This window comes from Chamaea fasciata, unplaced genomic scaffold (genome assembly GCF_029207755.1).
Source record: "Chamaea fasciata isolate MVZ Bird 193981 ecotype frontalis unplaced genomic scaffold, bChaFas1.0.hap1 SCAF_2, whole genome shotgun sequence".
NCBI classification, from domain to species: domain Eukaryota; kingdom Metazoa; phylum Chordata; class Aves; order Passeriformes; family Sylviidae; genus Chamaea; species Chamaea fasciata.
In genome coordinates, this window is record NW_027094087.1 from 55,669,040 (window position 1) to 55,685,184 (window position 16,145).

Genomic DNA, 16,145 nt, shown 5'->3' on the forward strand with positions numbered 1-16,145 from the left:
ATGAGCTAAGAATATTTTGCTCTTTACCTGCTTATTTCTTATTCTGATGCCCCAGTAGCATCTGCTACTGGCTGCAGTCAGATGGTCCTTGCTCTGAGACGGGATGATAGTGGCTAATTGTGGTCTAATGGAGGAGCTGTCAGACATTTTTTACCCCACCTTTGTTTATTGCTATGTGCCTAGAAGTTTACCAGACTATCCAGAATCTATTTTAGAGACGGACAAGTGTCAAAGTTTAATGATGTCTAAACTGGTCAAGGAAATGTATTCAAAGATGCTGATGAGAGAAGCCCTAGATATTGACCAAATGAGTCACTTCCACCAAAAGCTTTGTGAAACCCAGAAGATGCTAGGAATTGAATGTCCAGGGAAAACAGTAATCCAGCCTTGATCTCTAGCTGGCAGCTGAATATGCATTCTTAATTGCTTATAGGGAAAAGATTAGATTGTGATGATAATAAAACACAGACTGCAGAGTTTTGAGGGAGAATTTTAGATAAAAATACAAAACATTTTTAGAGTAACTCTTCCTTACTCTAATAAGGTACTTTCTTTATTTCAAATAAAAAAATAGCAATGGTTTCTTTTCTAGTGACAGTATATATCTGTATATGCACATGTATGTATGTATGTATATGTGTGTATTTGTTATAATGGAGGCAGATTCTCTATTAGATTTGCTCTTTTTCAGGAAAATTTCAACTTTTAGAAATCGACTCAATATTCATTATCAAAATACTCAGCAATGGTGCTTCTGAAGTACACAATCAAATATCTGGTCTCCAGAATCTTTTTTTTTCCTTCACAGAAAATAAAGTTTAACAAGTATCTTGGTACATTTACTACTGGTTGCTGCCAGGACTGTCCTAGTGCTTTCAGTTCATGTTGGCATTCCCTAGCAGAAAACAGACGATTTTTGTCGGTGTAAAACTATCATTCCAAGGCCATGGGAACCTTTTCAATGTTTATTATTTTTGTTAGTTGTTTTGTACTCAGATCATTGTTTTCACTGCTCGCCTTTTCTCTGTGTGTTTGCCTCAGCCGGTCTGAGGCACGTGGCTGATAATGTCCATGGTGGAACCCTTCCATGTGTGTGAGCAGGGGCTCACAAACAAACCCCTATTTTGTGGATGTTCTTATGCATCATCCAACAGAAATAGAACTTGGCAGCTGTCATAAAACTCCACAGAAACAACTGGCAGTTGCAGGCAAAAGAAAAAAAAAAAAAAAAAAAAAAGACACACCCAAGAGCTAATACTATGAATCTTAGAGGGGATTATACCCTTAAAAAGTGATTTTGAGCAGCTAAATACCTTGTGGCAAGGGCTGGTGGAAATGTGGTGGTAACTTAGTATTGGCGATGGAGTGCAATACCCAAAAGCACAGCTGGCAGGAGTAAATATCCTTGTCACCTGGGCAAAGCAATCATTTGGCAAAAACTTAAGGTGATTCAGACAGCAACTGTTGCCAAAGAAGGAAAGGAGGATGGTTCTACAAGATTGTGTGGTTATTTTCATGGAAGATAAAGTTGTTCCTGCCCTTCCAAAATGGACCCTAATAAAAGCAATCATTTTACACTAGTGACTCTGTTAGAATGTAGTTTTCATCTTTTATTCCACTTGAAAGAAAAAAAAAAAAAGCTTCAAAAACTACTCCATGTGTTCAAGGTTTTTCTTATTGCCTCTCTGATTGCCAATTCCAAATATTTGCTTTCCGGAGGTGTTTGTTGTCCTCCATCATGCTAGTTTCTTATCAGATGAAACAGGAATTAACTGGTTTTGCCAAATTTAGGCAGAACATAGACTTCAAAATATTGATGTTAAATACTTTTATTTTCCTATGCAAGTGTGTGAATTTTCAAGCCTTTTGTACAGTATCCACAAGGACTCTAACTTGATCAATGTGTGTTTTTCCATTCTTAAAGTTCTTCATCATCTCTGATTACTTTCCATTTTAGTGGTTTCATTTAGTAATTCATTATTAACATTTTTAAATGAAAATGTTGTCTCTTCTTCCAGATTATTTTTTATAATTTATAAACCCTTACCTAGCTGCCTAAATATATATAGATCCCTTTGAAAAGAATGCCGTGATCACTGAAAGCATAAAATACTGCTTTGTTACCTCTTCAGATGTGTTGCTTATAAATGTAATACATCTTTTTGTTTAGTGTAACATATTGATGTCTATAATATCTTAATAATCATGTCTTTAAGGGGATCTGTTAAAAAATAATACATCGGCAGGATTGATTCATGTATTTTGAAATCCTTGCATAGCTCTTACCATTTTCTTTCATGGTGAAGACCAACAATCTTACCAGTTAATTCAGCAGGAGTTGCCTCCAGTGCAAAGTTTGGTGTCCTGGTCCTGCTCCAGATAGGCATTTTGCCAGGACATGGAGCAGACTGCAGTGATGGTGCTGATAGATGATCATCCCTTGTTTCCAGACAAGAGCTATATATCCAACTTCTATTATTGCACCATTCAATAGCATTAATATAGTTAAACTTGGGATTCTTCTAGATCCTATCACAGATGTGGCAAATTTATTGACTTTCTGTTCTGGTGAGTTTATTGTTCTTTTTTCTCTGCACCTCAGAGTCCAGACCAGCATTTCCTTTGGACACTCCATCTATAGTCTCTTGTCATGATTTGTCAACAATATCCAGGTGGCATGCATCAGCTTCTCTGGAGATACAAGCACCACCAGCCCCTTCAGCGGTCCAAACAAGAGCTCCACTCTTAAAAATTCATCTGGATTTTCCAATACTGCTATGCATAGTAATAGTCTTTAGTTTTCAGAGAATGATTCTCATTTCCAGGATGTTCAACTGTTGTTACCTGTGCATCCTCTCAGTGCTCATGCTATATATGAAAGCATTTCATTCTCAATTTAACACACTGGGAAAATAAAGCAACTGATTCAAGATTCAAGAGGACAGAGAAAGTAAACCTGGTCAGGTTTAAAATCTGTTTATGCCTTCAGTAGTCTTGCTATTGACCTTAGCAGGGCTTGGATTAGTGCCTGCAAGATGTGGAATTAGATTTCAAGAATTATTGACTGAGTCCTTTTCAGTATACTGCAGCACAGTCAGCTTCTGGAGGCATGGAGTCCCAGCACTCCTAGAAGGACATTTCATGAATGTTGGATTGGACCCCAGAACTTTGCGCTTTGTTCATGCTTTTGCAGATTGATTCTAGTTGTAAAAGAAACTGATGACAAAGCCATGTACTTACTTAACACAGGCAAAGTTACTTACAAAGTCACATTTCCTTGGATGTGCGAGAAATTAGTGGCAAATAATTTTCTTCTGCTTAATTCACAAACCTGTTCTGATTAGCATGCAGCCTAAAAGCTCTCCCTCCCCATGCCCAGATTCACAGTGTTTGTGGACATGAGTTTCCCTGTGGCTATCTCCCTTGGATTTGTTTTTCTCTGTGTCTGCACAACTGCCAAAGGAAAAATCAGAAAACTGTACCTAATTGAAACCTGCTGTCTTTGCTCTGGATGAGAGCATGTGTCTGTGCTTTGGGTAGAGTTTGCCGTTATTTCATGCCACTAGCCCTGGAGAGAAGCTGAAATGTATCTAGTGGCTGTCTTAAGGACAGAACAGCAAAAGCTAAACACACCTGCTGGTAGCACTTGCCAGATGATGATCTTTTCCTTATCTGTGACATGGGGCCTGAAAGGTACTCATGGGACAGGAAGAACTTTGGCCTTCTGTCCATCATCTTGTACCCAAGCCTCAGAATGCTGCAGCTCTACTGTGGATATTGGATTCAATATGAAATTTCATATCTGGCTGGGACTGTAGAGGACTCTACACTTGTCCAGAGGGATGGACAAAATGCCTCATTTGGCATCTCCTGATCGCGGGAGAGGACTGGTATGGCGCAGTGTGTTGGGTGCTAGTGTGGCGACACGCTTTGCATGCCACTGAGCTCTATGGGATGTTTTGGCAGCGAGTAGCAATGATGGAGTCCCACCCACAGCCAGGGAGTGTTGCACAGGATGGTCTTCTGTTACTGTCAGAAGCCTGACTTGTAAAAACAAGATTAAGATTATTAGCATAGCCTAAGGACTTCTTTGAATTATATTTTGCCCTTTTACCTCTAACTTTATCTCCCGACATTCACCATGAATATTTAATGTATGGCCACCACTGCATCTTGCAGAATAAACGACAGGCTCCAGGTTTCAAAGCTAAATCTGAAAAGCAATGCATATACATCCATACTGAAAAAAAAGGCATCACACCCAGAGCAAATCCTTTTTCATAAGCCCACTTATTAAAAAAAGTAATGTAATATCATGACTTTTCATTAATACTAGTCTTCACTAAGCCTAAAGCAAATCCTTGCTTACTGTGCACTTGCTACGCTTGTTGTACAGGACTGCCTGAAGGTGGTGAAGGCTCACAGTCAGTGTGGGAAGAACAGGGAGCGTGCGGTTGAGACAGATATGAGCTCTCTTAGAGGAGTTCTCAGTCCTCAGTTGTCCCTCCTGGAGAAGACGATTAGGGATGTTTCACAGGAATAATAATGCTAGTTTTCAGCCCCCAGAGAGTGCTTTACACCTGCAAAGTGCTATAAAAATGTGAGCTAATACTTGCCAGTAAGTGAGTATTGCTGTGCCTGTTTTGTAGCAGAAATGAAGACACAGAAAGGTCAGAGGGCTGACCTGGGGCCACACAGCTTCTCAGCAGCAGATTTAGGATGAAGAAACTGGTGTCTCTCTGGTCAGATTTCATTAATCATGCTGCCTTTTTAAAATTAGCTCAAATCTCGTGTATGTATATGTATATATATATGTGTGTGTGTGTGTATATATATATATGTGTGTGTGTGTGTGTGTCTAAAATGCTTGAGAAGTTCTTTCCCTCTTCCCTCTTTGCTTCTTCAAAATAAACAAGCTCCTGAGCTACCAAACCCCATGTTTACACGTATCATTAAATACTTTCCAGTTGCTAGCCAGAAAACTCAGCAGAAAATCTGTAGAACACCAAAGTAACTCTCTTCTTCTAAATAATTGATGATGCCAAATAGCAGCAGTGTTATGCCAACAAAGAGATCGGTCTCTCAAAATATTTTATTCATTATGCCTCAGGAAACCCAAAGCCTTGTTTTTAACGAAAGCGAATTTCAGAAGTTGGCTCTCAATTCCTCTGAAACATCTGCTTATTACAATTCTTGGTGTTAAAGCACTGGTGCTCCCCAGTAAATCTTTCAGCTTTAAGTAACACGTATGGAAGTCTTGGCAAAGAGAACAGGAAGGAGAAAGAGCAGTGCTTGCCAAATATTCATTTTACTTTAGAGGTTGTAGTGGTATATGTTAGTAGTACATGTGTTGAGGAGAATCTACTAATCCGATTAAATAACAGGACAAGAAGGAATTAATTCCAAGGTTCAAAACGACCCCATTCTTTGCAGCTGAAAATTTATATTCCAGGGTAAAATGATTAGAAGTCTTGGCTAACTAGACTTCTATAAAACAGCCAGAAATGGATCTTTCTCTGTATTGTTTGTAAATCAAGGTCACTTAGTGAGAAGGCTGTGTTGTGATAAATCTGTCTGACAATTAGATGGAGAGGACATATCAATGTTAAATTATATTCTTTGTACGCTTTGGGCAGAAAGCAGTGTAAACACCACAGTAGCATTATGAACAGAAAATTGCATTCCAGATAATAACAGATATTTAATCATGGTGCATGGTTTTACACATTAATGTGCTACGTTTTACTCAGTCATGTTAATATTTGAGATTATGTAACATTCCCTTCTTTATCTGTAGCTTATTTTTTTTTTTGCTGAGAAAGCAGCACCCTCCTCCTCACCCCCTCCCCCTCTTCCTTTCCCTTTCTCGCTCTGTCTCCCTCTCTTCTCCCTATTTCTCTGCCTTTTCTTTTTTTCCATTTTTCTTTTTCCCCTCGTCCTAATTCTCACAGTGATGCTTGTGGAAACAAACAAGGAAAACAAACTTAAAGTGAAACTATCTGTGCAATAAAATTTTAACAGGTAGTTTGAAGATTTATAAGCCAGGATTTTATGTTCTATACTTACAGATTCAATCTGTGTACCAGGCTTTGATCCAAGCCTTAGCATGATGACTGGAATCACTCCGATTAACCCAATGATACCAGGCATGGGGTTAGTGCCACCACCACCACCAACAGATGTGCCTGTAGTCAAAGAAATAATTCACTGCAAAAGCTGCACACTCTTCCCTCCAAACCCAAGTAAGTGGATCTGAAGAAAGAATGTTACTTTCCTAAATACATTCCTTGCATGATTTTTTTAATCTAATAACAGTTATTCTTTTTTAGTTACAGGCATGTGTTTCCTTCTAAGGTCTATTCTGTGTGCAAAAGCATGGTATGGTATAAGAGCATCCTTATTCATCTCTGTAAGGTCCCATAAAAAACAAAACAAAACAAAACAAAACAAAACAAAACCCCGATGCAGCTTGTACAAAAAGAAAAATACTTAAAGAAAAGTAACACAGCCCAAAGATCTACTCTGCTTGTAGTTGATACTTGTCTTTCCTGTAGATATAAAGCTTATATGATGCTATTCATCTCTGGGCTCCCCTTTAGGTGCCTGTAGTTAGATGGCACCAATCTGGGCTCGTGCCCCTGAACACAGTACCTTGCACCCCAAACTGCCTCGCTACAGTATCTTTTTGAAGGAGACTGAGGGACAGGGGGCTATGGCTTCTCTTCTGCCATTTTTCCGGAGGTTCAACATGGCAGATGAGTTCCTTCTTCTTTTTGAAAGCAGGGACCAGGTTCCTTCCTGTTCCTTCTGTGACTGTGCAAATGGAGAACTCTTCCCACTAAGATACCAGCTCAAGCACAAACCCTGATTTTGTGGTTGGCCCAGTGAGTTTCAGAGCCATTGTACCAGTGACTTTCACTATCACTGCAAAATGAGAACTTTAGGCTAATATTCAGGTGCTCTGGATTTGCAGTGTACCCAGATCTCAGTTTAATCAAACTGGTTATGTATGTGAGTATGTATGTATGTATATATATGTACACTTTAAGGTTGTAACCTCCTTACTGTTAAAGGGCCAAAAAAGTCATATTAGTCAGATTCCTTCTTAGAGATTTACTTTCACTGTGTATAAATCAGGTGAAGTGTTATGATAGCTTTTAATTTTTATACAGCTTTCAAAAATTTAATAGTTTTTCCGATTTAAGTGTGTATACATTCTCTCTATATATACATGAAAGTAGCATTTCCAGCTACTCCACCTCATGAGCACTTGTAAACAATGAGGTTATCCTTCCCCTGTGCTGGCGTCTGCTCCATTATCTGGCAACAAGACAAAACAGATAACCGGCAGAGTGTTTTCATCATGCTGTCACTTTGTTGTGTTTCCCACTTTGTTTTTCTGTTTGCTGTGCTCTTGTACTCTTAGACAGAAATGAAATTATGCTAATACCAGGGAAAGGTGTCCAGCCTAAGAGCACAGGGTGTGCGCAGCATGGGCTTGCTCACAGCCCACACACTTGATGAGCATAGCGAGTGATGGGTATGAGCCAGAGATGGTGCAGTTCAGGCTTTGAATGCACTGCACTAGAACCTGAGATCTGTGCTCAGGGTCAAATCAGTTGCAGAAGCTCCTCTGCTTTGAAACAGAATATTTTTATGGTTTTGTGTGGCTGTACAGGGAAAAGAAAGACCCTTTAAGACCCCGCTGCCTGTCCTGGAGGGCAACCTGCAGCGGCAGGAATTAATGTTTGAAGTACCACCTAAAGCTTGAAAGGGTTTAGATTCAAGTAATCAGTTTTGTAAAATCTCTGCAATATTCAATTATTTTGCTTGTCCCTCTCTTCTGCCTCTATACTATGTCAAATAACTGTTGCTGCCCAGAACTGATTAAAGGGGTGAATAGAGCCAATGGATCAAAAGACAAATTTTGTATTCCAATATGATTTCTGTTTTGACTTAGATCTTCCACCACCTTCAACAAGAGAGAGACCTCCTGGGTGTAAAACAGTGTTTGTTGGAGGATTACCAGAAAACGCAACGGAGGAAATTATTCAGGAAGTCTTTGAGCAGTGTGGAGATATAACAGCAATTCGGAAAAGCAAGAAGAATTTTTGTCACATTCGTTTTGCAGAGGAGTTCATGGTTGATAAAGCCATTTACCTTTCTGGTACTTCACATTCTTTAATGGATTTTCCTTGCTTCTCATTTGTATTTTGTGATGCTAATGCTTGCTTATTTTCTTAGCTCTTATCTCAGCAAGTCCTTCTTAAACTCAGTGGCTGTAGCATGGAGTGGCAAGGGGCAATTCTGTTATTTCTCCCTGTCTGCCAAGACTCATGCATGGTGTTGTATGTTACTTACCTGGGAGCACATTTCCTGCCATCCCACAACAATGCAGCAGATCCTAAAATTCACTACAGAACAATCTTATTTTCTATTTACACAGGTTTATATAGTTTTGCTCACTGGTTGTGGAAAGAGGAGGGCACAAGGCCAGGAACTCTGCTGTTTTCCAGTGCCAATTTTTCTGATAGGCTGGCAATTTCACTGGCATATTTTTATAGATTTGTGGTGCAGCCTGAATAAAGTCTGTCTTTATGCATGCATGTATTCAGCTATTGCATGGGTTAGATTCTGAGCCCCATCTGTAGGCTATGTCTGTTGCCTCCATGTCAATGACTGCTGCAGAAATTACAGGGTGTAAAATTTCAGAATCTCTTTATTTTCCAACAAAGGAACAGACTAAAAAACCCCAAAACAAAACAAAAAACCAAGGAAACCACCCCCTCATCCCCCAATCTCTAATTCACATGGGAAAAAAATTAAGAAAAAAGATGAAAAAAGTCTGCTTTCACATTTTGTCTTTTGTGACTGTCAGTGTCCTTTAAGGTTAATTTCCTTCATTTGTGGATTGACTTGCTAAACAAGTCCTTTTTCACCTTATAGAGTTGGAGCACATGCCTTGTATGTGTCTCCACTCCACAGGCTGGTTCATCCTTCTTTCTCCGTCCCAGAGAGACTCAAAAGCGCCGATTGGCCTCTCAATTGGAGTGTAAGACTTTCAACCCATATGCAATGTATTCTTGAGTAAACAGGGTCCAGGGTCTGCTCCTTGGCCAAAAGAAGCTGACATAGACCCACCCTGTGTCAGGTGACCTCAAAGCATCCACTGGGACCATCCTTTTGAGCCTGGGAGAGAGTTAACAACCCAGGATTCTTGTTTGAGCTCCCATCCTGATGTTCTTCTGTTTAGCAGTAAGGACAGAATGTCAACATCCTGTAGGTGTCCATAGGAGGCTCACACAGCTAAAAACAAGCTGTCTCTCAAATTACCATCAACTATATAGAAGGAAAGAGAGAGAGAGAGAGAGAGAGAGAGAGAGAGAGAAAGAGAGAGAGAGAGAGAGAGAGAAAGAAAGAAAGAAAGAAAGAAAGAAAGAAAGAAAGAAAGAGAAAGAAAGAAAGAAAGAGAAAGAAAGAAAGAAAGAAAGAAAAAAGACCTAGCTTCTTTCTTTCACAAAGTTTTTCCTTAAGGTTTTTAGGTTGTTTGGAGTTTTTTTCTAACTTGGCGCTTGCTTTAAATCCAAAATCCAAATCTAAAGAACTTGAAGAACTTGAAGAACTACAGAAATTCATGAGATTTATAGGGTCATAAAGATTTCTTTGAAATATTGCTATATTTTCAGGTTTGTTCCAGATCTTTATTCCACTCCGGATTTTTTTTTTTAAATTTTTTTGTATTTTCACTTCATTTCTTCTGGCCCCTTCTCCCCTATCCTCTGTTCCTGATTTCCATGTTTCTCATTTATTTTTTTATTCATGTAACTTCCAAAATGCTGTAGATCATTGCAGCATATTAGAGGCATCACAGGCAGTAGTGCATTTACCAGCTTCCAGCTTCTGTTTAGGGGACCCTAGTAACAGAACAGAAGAGAGGCACACTGGATTCAGTAGGAACTGGTATTACTATGTTACGGTAAACAAAACTGGCAAAAAAGAGAGCAAAGAAAAGCTCAAAAATGTTCAGGCTGCTACCCTGAGCCAGAACCAGTGTTCCTCTAGCACCGTTTCCTACTTCTCAGCAGTTGGCTGCACCCTTTTCTTCACTTCAAGTCAAATTTTATTTTAATTTCATTTGCCTTAAATCCTGAAGGACCATAGAGATAGGAAGTTCTGTGTGCTGCTGTGTGTCCTCATTCATAGTGAACCAGAGTGCTCACTCAGAAGATGGGACATGAGTAGAAACAGAGGTGAAAGATTCCTTTCCTCATTGTTCCTCATTCTGAATTTTCTGCAAATTTACTTCCAAGTTCCTGGTCCATCCTTCCTTCTTCTGTTTCCTTTTGTCACAGTCGCACTGCTGTCTGTGCTTCCTCTTACATCTGCTCCACAGCCTCCCTTCCCATCCATTTTTTCCTCCTCACCTTTTCATTCTTCCGAAGTGTTGTACCCATTGTCTCCAAGCAGATGAGGGAAAGAAACAGTGGAACTGACAGGGCTAAGAAAGAAATGCAGGAGCACTCTGTAGTCAAGTTCCACTTCTTTTTACCAAGGCTGCTGAACCTGCAGATGAAACATGGAGAACTGACCATCCCCTACCACTTCAGGGAGGTCTGGCACTAGGCAGGGGCATGTTTTCCTTGTACTGAAATATCAGGGGGGATTTTACCAGTCTTTATTCCATTCTCAAACATAATATATTCTGAAATGGTGTGAACAAAGCATATTTTTAAGGCATTTTATTTTCCCTGTAAGAGACAAAAGAGATGTTCAAATATAGTATGTGTGTTATATTAGGGGAAAGTCATGCCTTTGATATTTCTGGTATAATGATAATTTTGTCTACCTAATCAGTTTTATCTGTCTACCCCATCTAATCTCATCAAGTTTTGCATTTATCCCATGCTTATCATCAGAATAGAGCAAGTGATTACAAAATCCATCAAGCAGTTTAATCACTGGGTATTTTTGCCTTTGTACTCCCAAGTAAATGTGTATGAAAAGGGAGACTGGAAGATGGGTAGAAGACTATAATAAAAATGTCGACTTGAGGAAGGCTAGGTTTCATTTAACCCTTAAAGATGTATTTTGATCTCTCAAAGAAAAGACTTTCTAAAATCACCATACCAGCCCATAAGAAAGCTCCTTCTCAAAACTGTATGTACTTTGCTCTTTTGGCTGATAATTCAGTAACTCCTGCAAATATTGATGGTCCCAGACTTGAATATATGGGACAAAGAGGTGTCTGGAGACAGACGTGTTTGTACTCCCAAAGCCTATGTATGCATTTTTCCTGTGCTAGTATTCCCCCCTATGGGTTTCCTTTCAGTACCATTTACTTGTTTTGTTTTAAGTTCTCTCTGATCACTATTAACACTCTGATCTAGATCCCCAGTTAGCCCTCAGCTGTTGGCTGCTCCCCAGTATAGCAACACTCAAAGGTAAGTCAAGCCATGGAGTTTGCACTAGACCTGTGATATGAAAATACTGTTTGATTTTTATTTAGCACCTTCATTAACTTTTCCTGTTTCTGCTCCTTTAAAGTGAGGATCTTGGCAAGTTCCCAAAGTCTTTTCCTCTTCCGTTGTGTGCAAGCCTGAAATTAAAAGTGACAAGCCAGGCACAAAGTTATTGCTAGCTGCAGCCCTGAGCAAAGAGATGGGGAAAAAAATTCATTGCCCATGCATGAAGGGGAGGCAGTGCCAGGTGTTTCTCTCATACATTCAAACACTCTCAAACATCAATACTGAGACATGGTATTGAAAAAAACCAAGCCTCCCAGCTGCCTTGGGGCTCAAAATTTCCAGCACAGATGGGTGCCTGAGGATCTCATGTACAAAATGGAACCTGCCAGTTGTGCACGCAGAGTCTTTCTGGTTATCAACCCATCAAGGAGTCTGTTCTTCACTGGCCAGGCCACTGGTCCTGTAGTGTCTGCAAAGCCTAAAATATGAGGGTGCAAGAAACCATCCCCAAGGCATTTGTTGTTTTTGTTAAGGGAAAGATGTTAAACCATGAGCATTCGGATCTCACTTGGAAGCTAACCCTGCTCTGGACTAGGTGATATCCAAGGTCCTTTCTTAGCTAGATTATTCTAAATTTCTGTGCTGGTGGAAATCAGCTGGTTGGCTGACCACCTTCAGTCTTTAGACTTAAACAAGTAGTCACATTTTTTTTTTTTTAGTGTGATTCATGGTAAATTTCCAAAATCTGTTAATTTGAAGGCATTTAAACTGGTTGCCCAACGGGGGACATTTGTCCAGTACTACTGCAATGTATACTGTTCAGGTTTTTTTCCCATTTACTTCAAAAATGATGGCCACTTTATTACGACTCAGCTTTGCCTATAGATGAGGCACACAAAACCTATAGATGCACAGTCCTTTTCATTAGTTCTTTATTCAGCTTATATGAGGGCCCTTGAAGTCCATAAGAGTTTTGCCTCCTGCAGTGCTGTATTTCTGTCTCTGCCCATAACTATTGTGCTCCTGCCAATGGTGGCAAAAGACGGCAGGGGGAGAGGAGGAGAGATTGAGTCTTCCTGGAAAGTGCAGCCCAGCTGGGAGATCTAATTTTAGGTTCACGAGACCTGGCACCTTGGCAGTGTCCTTTACATTGCTGATAATGCTGTTCTGGCACAGAGCAAGCACTGTGTGAGGAATGCAGCTGGCACACGAAACTGGCGGGGAGCAGGGGGCTAACATTTGTCACAGTTATCAGGGTAGCTGCACCACTGACCCCTTTTGGCTGACTCCTTTGTGTCTACACCTCTCTGGATAAAACCATATAATTACACCCTCATTAGTTCAGAGCCCAGTTCTGAAAGGTCACCCACGCTCTTCTTCTATTATGTCACACTGAATAGGGTATATCTGTAACTCTTCCCTTCGACACCTTGGAAGCAGAGCTACATAAAAAAATTTTTTTGGGAAAGAGTGGTGTTTACTTCTCTAAGCTAGAGAAGCCAAAGCCAAGAGGAATTTAAAATAATAGACAGTCCCCTTCTTTGCCACTATTACAATATCCAATTTTGCTTCACCCCAAGCTCCTGAATCTTGGAGACTAGATTAGATAGGTTCCATTGGTAGGAGCCTACCAAAACAATTCCTTGGTAAGGCAGGTTTTTTGTGCCTTCTGGTTTTGAAGGACCTCTGAAACATTTAGCTCAAGTTTTCATCTGGGTTTGGGCTCCTTGCTGGACAATGAAAGTCCTATCTTTTCCTCAGCTGCAGACTCCTTAGCTGAACTCCACATTTTGAAAGGAAAATGTCAAATGAAAAGGCACCCAGATTATCTTTTATTTGAAGGATCACTGCATATATGGATATTTATTGTCTTTGAAGCTATTGTCTCACATATGCTGTAGTACAGATAGTCCCTTGTATTCACACAGCAGGATGCTTTTCCAGCAGTAAAACCGAGTATGCCTAGACACGCATTTCTAGAAAGATGTACTTAATCTGCCACACAGTTCTTAGCTTTGCTGTTCCTGGAGGGAGCTCAGAACTTAGTTTTAGCTGTGGTGGTGAGGTGCTAAAGCTCTTAAAACCACAGGCAAACCACAAGACTGGAAAGTAGGTTCTCTCGGATTGCAGATCATACACAGCAAACACCATTTTTCCTGACATTTTGAATAGAAGTTTCCTCTCCCTGGAGTTATTATGCACTGGTTGCAGTAGTGTGCATTTCTGAAGAGCTTCCTGTGTGCCAGCTCAGCACAGAGTTCATCTCTGCAGCATCCCATCATTTGAGAAATCTCTTCCGGGCTGTTGCGTGATGGCATGGAGAAATCAGAGCCGTCCGGTGTAGACTGATTAATTTTACCCACATATGAAGGCTCTGTTTGAAGCTTTCTACATAGTATTTTCTCACATTTACTCTGAGTTGGCATTTTAAAAGTTAGACAAACTGCTCAGTGTACTCTGTGTATATATTTGTACCTTAGAAATAAAACTTGGAAAAAAGACAGGTGCCCAAATATGGCCACAAAAAGCTCTTCTTGTAGCTTTGGCATGATTTTTTTGACCTCTGACAGTAGTCAAGGGGTTTAGTTCAGAGCAGGACACTTTTGTACTGCTGTGTAGCTCTTAACTTAAAGCCTTTGCGGTATGATAACTTTAGAATATTTTTGTTTCATTGTTTGTTCTGAAAGGAGTCTTGCAAATGCCTAATAAATCTGTCCCTACTTTAGAAATTACTTCAAGGAATTATGAACTCTATTAATTTGTAGGTGATTTATATTTGCTGCTAGATTATTTTCACTGGAAAATTTCAAAATAGTGGTTGCAATTGTAATGTCTCAAAATTTGAGATCTGTCATCACTGTAGTTATGGAACCATCCCCTTTGTGGCACAGGAATTTACGTAGCATAATTGTCACATTCACCTATAGTCATGGTTTTTAGAAAATTCAGCCTTTTCCCATACTTCCAAGTCCTTTGGCAGGGTGGAGAAAAACACTAGACTGAACATGATCTCAGCAGGATCAGGGGAAGAAGGACTCCCCATTCAGACTTAAACAGATCCATTTTAAGTAATTGGTTTTTGTTTGTCTGACTTTTGTGCTTTTAGAAGTTGGGAGCATCAAGTGGAAAAATTACATATTTTGAGAGACTTCTAAACAGAAATATAGTTTCTATACCTTAGCATTTGAATTTTTAGTTCATCTACTGTGGTGATAGGTTGTGCAGGAAATTGTGAAGAAAAATGAGTGGATGGATGTTTATCTTCTTGTGAAAACATGTGATTGTGATTGATAGATATTCCATAGATATGTGGGAATCTGTTAATGTACATTTTCACCTGGCTGCACTTGAAAAGGGAGAAAAAAATGAAGAGAAATTTAAGGAAATAAATCCTGCAACAGTTAGTTCTACTTGTTGATTTCAGGTTACCGCATGAGATTAGGATCTAGCACAGACAAAAAGGATTCAGGTCGCCTTCATGTTGATTTTGCTCAGGCAAGAGATGACTTTTATGAATGGGAATGCAAACAAAGAATGCTGGCCAGAGAAGAACGCCACAGACGCAAAATGGAAGAAGACAGACTGCGCCCTCCTTCACCTCCGGCGATAATGCATTATTCTGAACATGAAGCTGCTTTGCTGGCTGAAAAATTGAAAGGTAAGCAGCATTTGCTACTTCTCAGTTTATTATTCCTTAAAAGCAGGAGCCATGCAGAGGCTGGAGCAGTGAAGCCAGTTTCTCTCTGATGTGTTTCATTACTTGCCCTGTTAGCTTTCCCCCACTAAAATGGCTTTCTTTGCCATTTCTATGCCAATGGTAATGATACTCACCTACCTGCTGGAAATGCATGACATCTTTCTATCTACCTGTGTTTTAACAGCTAAAACACAGCCTTCAGAATGCTACAGATGGGTTTTTTCTGTTAAGTTGCTGCCATCATAAATCTTGGAAATACTCTCAGAATAAGACAACCTGTTGCAAGCATCCTTCTTCATATGAAAGGCCTTATTCTTAAAATTACTTTAATCATTGATGTATAGGTTACTCCATCACATGCATTTAACTGTCCCTGGCATTCAAATTTCCCTCATGAGCTGACACAACTTACCTCTGACACACACTATCCATTCTTTCACTCCCTCTTTAGGGTTAGAATTACTTGTGCAGGATAGTGTCATCTTTTGTTATGTGTTTTTGCTTTCTTATTTGTTTTTTTCTAGGTACATTTACTGAGGTAATATTTTTCAAGGGTGTTCTTTGAGGATTCATTTTATTTTAATGGCTAACATAAACAGTAAGAAGCGAAGAAATAAAGTTATTCATGGTAATGAAGTTTAAAAGAAATATCTAGCAAGCAACTCTTCGTGCCACTTAGAGTTGTTTTTATTTTCATCAAGTGTTTAGCAGTTGTGTTTGGCATTCTTTCTCCCATGATGGCCAAACACATTGCTTAACTGGGTGCCAGGTCACAAGAAGCTCTGATTGTTGCCACTGTTTCAGAATTATCTAGATTAGGCTTAGACTATCTAGCTGTCATCGCACTGGTCTCTATTCTAACTATGAAACGTGTTTGGGGAGCAAGAGAAGGACAGTGCAAAGTGTTTCATCCTTGGAGCGTGGAGCAGAGATGCACCCTGCTGTCTCTCTGAGTACTGCATTGGTTGCTGTTAGTTGTCACT

At 39.8% G+C, this 16,145-nt stretch overlaps 1 protein-coding gene across 7 annotated transcripts in view; it reads left to right on the forward strand.

Moving 5' to 3' along the window:
• The window catches only part of ENOX1 (ecto-NOX disulfide-thiol exchanger 1), a 309,445-nt gene that overhangs the window by 203,084 nt on the left and 90,216 nt on the right, over positions 1-16,145 (forward strand). For 6 of the 7 annotated variants that reach the window (XM_066176219.1, XM_066176215.1, XM_066176214.1 and 3 more), the window contains 3 exons: positions 6,069-6,242; positions 7,961-8,167; positions 14,890-15,123. In XM_066176219.1, the coding sequence (XP_066032316.1) occupies positions 6,069-6,242; positions 7,961-8,167; positions 14,890-15,123 (615 nt within the window). The remainder of the gene's footprint in view (positions 1-6,068; positions 6,243-7,960; positions 8,168-14,889; positions 15,124-16,145) is intronic. The other variant, XM_066176220.1, reaches the window with a different exon arrangement.